Source organism: Gymnodraco acuticeps, unplaced genomic scaffold, assembly GCF_902827175.1.
Source record: "Gymnodraco acuticeps unplaced genomic scaffold, fGymAcu1.1, whole genome shotgun sequence".
Classification (NCBI taxonomy): Eukaryota; Metazoa; Chordata; class Actinopteri; order Perciformes; family Bathydraconidae; genus Gymnodraco; species Gymnodraco acuticeps.
The window spans coordinates 104,842-111,039 of record NW_022991236.1 but is presented as its reverse complement, the minus strand read 5'-3'; the positions used below and the strand labels follow the sequence as shown (position 1 = coordinate 111,039).

Sequence of the window (6,198 nt, the reverse complement as noted above, 5' to 3'; positions counted from 1 at the left end):
TACTTCTACATCACCTCTAGTTTCTTTGATTCATATTTTGATTCCATGCAACAGAAGTAAATGAGATATGCAGATTTATATATATGGATTTTAAATAGCCACTTTTTAGCTGCTTTGGAAATGTTTAAAAACGACAGATCCTTACACATTAGTGCATTACATTATAATTATAAGGGGCGTAAATTAACTCAAAGACATGATTTTATTACAAAGAGGATTCTTTATATATTCACATATCTGTTAAAAGGTACCTTAATTCAAAACATCAAAGACAAGAATCCCTTCAGTGAATAAAAGTGAAACATTGCACAAAGCCCATCGATTAGATATTGGTCCCGAGTCAGGAGGGAAACAGGAATCACATTGTTACCGTTCTGCTGTGAAGTCTTGGTACGGTAGAGAGGAAGGACACACAACACACACAACACACACACACCACACACTCACACACACACACACACACACACACACACACACACACACACACACACACACACACACACACACACACACACCACACACACACACACACACACAACACACACACACACACACACACACACACACACACACACACACACACACACACACACACACACACACACACACACACACACACACACACACACACACACACACACACACACACACACACACACACACACAGAGAGTTTGACAGACGTGTCACAACTCATCTGTGTCAGGACGAACAAAGAGAGAGTGTGTGGAGGACACATTCAGCACAAGAGGAATCACGTTACACACATTTTAAAACAATGGGTGTCATCATCATGTTGTTCGATGAGTCATGCCCCACTTTAAAATCAGAAAGTAATGAGAGATTCTGAATTCTTTGGACATTAAAAAAAGACCTCCCACTTTTTTTTGCATCGTCATGGTCAGTCAAAAATAACAGTGGCTTAATTTGTACGGCTTTGAAACACATTAGGATGTAAAATAAGGGTAAGGCTTTATTCCTCATACACGGCTCTATTTGAAAACCGTTTTCATCCATTTTGACCCTTTTTCGTGCGTTCGAATCAGTTTAAACAGACGCTCCGGGCCTTGGTCAGCTGTCAGCGCCTTCATCCAAACACTGAGCAGATCTCTGGGCTTATTTCATCTAAAAAGCCTCTTGGCTGCGTCTCTCCTCTGATAAACATCGGAGGTCTCGACAGGAACGAGTGGCAGACGGTTATCAGAGAAGCTGACATCATCGGACGAAAGGAAACCATCCCAGGAGGAGAAACCGTATCTCTGACGGCAGGAGAGGAAGCTGCTCTCAGGGTGATGTCACTGGCGGTGGGGGAACATTCCAGATGCTAAGTAGTGGTTCAAAAAAAAGGGGCTTTCAAACACTAAGAGAAAAAAAGCTTCGTCTCCTCTGCTTTTTATTTAGCGTGAACGAGGGAATGTCGTGTTTAAGTCTGTTAGGAAACGCTCAAGGTCACATGTGGAAAGAGTAAGATACAATCTAGACAAATCTGAAGCACCCGGGATGAAATAGCCTCAAACCAAGTTGTTCAATGCAAGATGTCTTCCTGTATGGTGGCCACTTTGGGACATTTCAGGCTCAGATTCTCATTACATGTCACTTGTTAGACGCTTGTATCCAAAGCGACTTACATACTCAATACTGTGGGGTGAGGTGTCCCAGGGACACAACGACATGCTGACACAGTGGGGTTTGAACCTGTGCTCCTCTGATCCGAACACCAACGCACTAACCCACTGCGCCACACGCCTCCACCCAGGCTCAGTTCTACACCGTCAGATGCGTCTCCTTCAGCTTTAGCTAAAACTAAATTAACATTTTAAGGTGGCGATAAAGCAATTTTTGCAATGGAAGTCGTGAGCATCATCAACTTCGTACGCTCTCTATTGGTCACGTCATCATGCACTCATTTGCATAAAGGTTAGCAGCTGTGTGTTTTCGCAGTGAGGGAAATCAATAGTGTGTTGACAGGATGCTCTGAGCAACATTGGAAATGAATCATTGTGTTGCTAAATGTTATTCTAGTAGCAGACTTTGGAGCAAACAGAAAGAGGCCCGGTGGTCTTTGTGATAATGACGGCAACGTGATACCACTTCGATACGCTTTAACATCAAATGAAACCAACCAAAGCTAACAGGGTTACTCAAGTACTTCGCAGGTATTGCAGAGTAACTGTAATTAATATCAGTTCTCATAACTAGGAATGTCTTGGAAAAGTTAACAAAATAAAACCCGATGTCTTTAAAAAGGTAATTAAACCGAAATGTAAAGTTATATTGAATAAATTAATGTTAGACTGACAATAAACCCTATTTTGAACCATCAAGCGACCAACTCATGCACATGTCTCGTATCAAACGGTGTAAACTTGAGAACATGGGAAGGTTTTCACCTCCTCGTCATCACATTAACAGAAACACATCGACGTGAGATCAAAGTACAGCGAGATGTGTCTAAGAGGTATCTGGTCCTGTACAGAAATGATTAACTGACCTAGATGAAACATCCTCAGAGTCATCAGGGTGAGCCACGCTGCCTGCAGGCGTTTCAAATCCTCCCATGTATACATCTGTCATGGAAAGCTATAGAAACATGTGGCCCCTATAGAAACACTTTCTTTCTCGCCTATGTGCCTGAAGACAGCTTCCTAAATGGACGTTGAACAGAAATGTATAACCCGATCATCTTCTGCTGCTCAAGAGTGAAGACATTGACCGACGCACGGCTTCACGTCAGGGAGATATTGGTGGAGAACTTACGATACTCCTGTTGCTTCAAGTTGATTCTCTTCCTCTTCCAAAGAAGGAACCCAGAGAACAAGATTCCAGTCTGTGATTGGCTCTTTGTTTAAAGCTGCAAGATTGAACTGTGGCGTTTGGTTCCCAGCATCGTTGGAGAGCCTTCTTCCACGCAAAAAAAATATATGGCGAAGTCACGCCATCGGCTGGAGAGTAATTCCAGGTTCCTCTGTACTCACGTTCTGTACTCACGTTCTGTACTCACGTTATGTACTCACGTTCTGTACTCACGTTCTGTACTCACGTTCTGTACTCACGTTCTGTACTCACGTTCTGTACTCACGTTCTGTACTCACGTTCTGTACTCACGTTATGTACTCACGTTCTGTACTCACGTTCTGTACTCACGTTCTGTACTCACGTTCTGTACTCACGTTCTGTACTCAGGTTATGTACTCACGTTCTGTACTCACGTTCTGTACTCACGTTATGTACTCACGTTCTGTACTCACGTTCTGTACTCACGTTCTGTACTCACGTTCTGTACTCACGTTCTGTACTCACGTTATGTACTCACGTTCTGTACTCACGTTCTGTACTCACGTTCTGTACTCACGTTCTGTACTCACGTTCTGTACTCACGTTCTGTACTCACGTTCTGTACTCACGTTCTGTACTCACGTTATGTACTCACGTTCTGTACTCACGTTCTGTACTCACGTTCTGTACTCACGTTCTGTACTCACGTTCTGTACTCACGTTCTGTACTCACAATGGCTTTTTATTTTACATTCAGGGGGAAATCATATTCTCCCCTAAAATTGATCAATTTGAGTGGAGTTTGATTCCCAGGGTCATTAGACATGTCCTTTTCCATGTAAAAACAGATCTGGCCCAGTCACACCGTCAGCTGGTGAGTCATTCCAGGTTCCTCTGTACTATGTTTTCATTCAGAGGGGAATCATATCATATCATATTCTCCCCTAGAATGGATCAATCTAGGTTTTGAGTTTGGCCGTCCCAAGTGTCCTTTTCCCTGTAAAAACAAATCTGTCCCGGTCCCACAGCTGGGCAGTAATTCCAGGTCCCTCTGTTCTCACACTAATGAGGTGTTGTGCCCTCCCCTCTCAGGCCAGCAGCGCCTCCCCCTCCTCGGCCCACAGCAGCTTGAGGGTCTCGTTCTGCCGCTGCTCCCTCTGGTGGATCCTCCTCAGACGCAGGATGTACAGCAGGATGGCCAGCACCACCACCAGCACACACAGGGAGAACAGGTGGTGGTTGTAGAGGAAGGAGGAGCGCAGCCAGCTGGGGTGGTTCTGACGGAGGGTCTCCTGCTGGAGGTCCCTGGAGGAGGAGAAGGACCACAGAGAAACGACATTAACCACTTATATTTATGTTTTCTATAATGCACAAAAGCAATATGTTATTCTTCAATAAGATGCATGCCCACTGCTCCTAGCACTAGGATGGGTACAAAGCAGAGATAGCAAAGCACACACATCATTTACTCAAGTAGAAGGACAGATACTCGTGTGTCAAATAGAAACATGTCAAATAGAAATAAAAAAGTAGAAAATATACATGTTGAATACAAATGTACAGGAACAAAATATAAAGCAGGATATTATATATACATTAAGTGTGGCAGGAATGGAATATTACACTGAATATAAATGTAAAATGTTCAGTGTGAGTTTAAGTCTATTTATCCAAGAGAAGCTAAGGAGCAGAGGAGGTGTGTGTGTGTGTGTGTGGTGTGTGTGTGTGTGTGTGTGTGTGTGTGTGTGTGTGTGTGTGTGTGTGTGTGTGTGTGTGTGTGTGTGTGTGTGTGTGTGTGTGTGTGTGTGTGTGTGTGTGTGTGTGTGTGTGTGTGTGTGTGTGTGTGTGTGTGTGTGTGTGTGTGTGTGTGTGTGTGTGTGTGTGTTTTACCTGAGGGGCAGGAAGCGTGTTTTGAACAGAATGGCTCCCAGAGTCCACTGCACCTCCTTATCATAAACCAGCTGAGCCGTCCTCAGGCTCCGGTAGTCGGGGGGGAATCTGAAGCCGGAGTGCAGCACCTCGAACATCCAGGCCGACTTGAAGCACTGATACCTGGGAAACAGGGGGACGGGTCGTAATGTTATATATATAGCACCTTTCATACAACAAGTGCATAGAGTAGACATGTAAAAAACACATTTAGGTTAAAGGTACAACGATGAAATTGTGCATTAAAAGGAGGATAGTGAAAAGTCAACACCCAATCAGATGACAGGTTAAAATGCATCGCAATACATTGAGAAAGTGCAGCAGAGAGCAGAGGCCTGTACTACGAAGCCGGATTTTCGCTTAGCCGGCTAACCTCAGGGAAAACTCCTACGACGCTGGTTCTCTTCTTAGCGGGCTAGATCTCCTGCCACAACATAAGTAACCGGATCAGAGTAACATGACGCACAGTCCACGGCACTGTGACGTCGATGTGTCCCATTATCATTAATATCATATCACATCTGTTTGCGTATACTGCTTAGAAAACCAAGGTGGTGCAGTGCAAGAGAAATGTTCTGTAATGCACGAGTCAACACGTTCCATGCTCTCTTGAGAAATCTGATGTTCAGATTCATCTGTCGATTGAATGTTTCTCGTAACTCTGTCATTATGCTGCTTTCAAATCCGTGTCTCAGTGCTGTCCGATACCAGCCACCTCTGGAAGCATTGGTATCACTGCCTTTTTTTATTTATATTTGAGTGTCTTGTAATAATGGACCAAGAGTCTCTTTAAATAAAGATGATGATGACTTCATAATGTATCATATATCTCCTTATCTGAGCCGTATCTGGCCGTGCAACACTCACAGTCTCACATACGCAGAAGTGTTATTTTAAGCAACACATTAAGTTGAGGAAACACTCGAGTCAAATGTATTTAAAGTCAGATCGTGTTTTAGACGGGGCAGTGATATCATAAACCTGTTAATGTACGCATCCAAACACTTGTTCTGTCACCAGCTGTATTCACCTTGCAGGTGCAGCTCTGTGGCTTTGATCCTGGATCAAGTGTTTAAGTCATGGATGTTAAAGTTTAACTTCTTCATATGTCTAATATTATAGTTGACTTTTCATTCAGGAAGTATGTTAGTATGTCAGTACGCTTGTCCATGTTTGTGATTGGTCAAATGTTGCAAACCCCGCCCCATTTATGTGAACGCGCACCTAACTGGATAGGGCAAAGCTGGCTTGAGTTAACGAGTTGATAACCAGCGTCGTAGGACAGTTTAGCGAGAGCGCGTATGTTTTGGATTAGGTAAGCCGGGTAACTCAAACATATCCAGGGTCTGTTGAACCGGCTTCGTAGTACAGGCCTCTGATGTACTTATATGATTCTGTTTTCTTCAAGTGTGTATCTTCTTGGAACGCACTTATTGTACGTCGCTTTGGATAAAAGCTAAATGAAATAATGTAATGTAGTACTTTATCCTGGTTAT

General features: G+C 43.6%; 1 protein-coding gene across 1 annotated transcript in view; it reads right to left on the bottom strand.

Moving 5' to 3' along the window:
- Window positions 1-548: 548 nt before the first annotated feature.
- Window positions 549-6,198, bottom strand: part of LOC117561837 (ectonucleoside triphosphate diphosphohydrolase 7-like) — a 33,757-nt gene continuing 28,107 nt past the window's right edge. The window contains exons 13-14 of the mRNA XM_034239440.1: window positions 4,664-4,825; window positions 549-4,078 (exon numbers count right to left, since the gene is read on the bottom strand). Coding sequence (XP_034095331.1) covers window positions 3,862-4,078; window positions 4,664-4,825 — 379 coding nt within the window. The 3' untranslated portion in view covers window positions 549-3,861. The remainder of the gene's footprint in view (window positions 4,079-4,663; window positions 4,826-6,198) is intronic.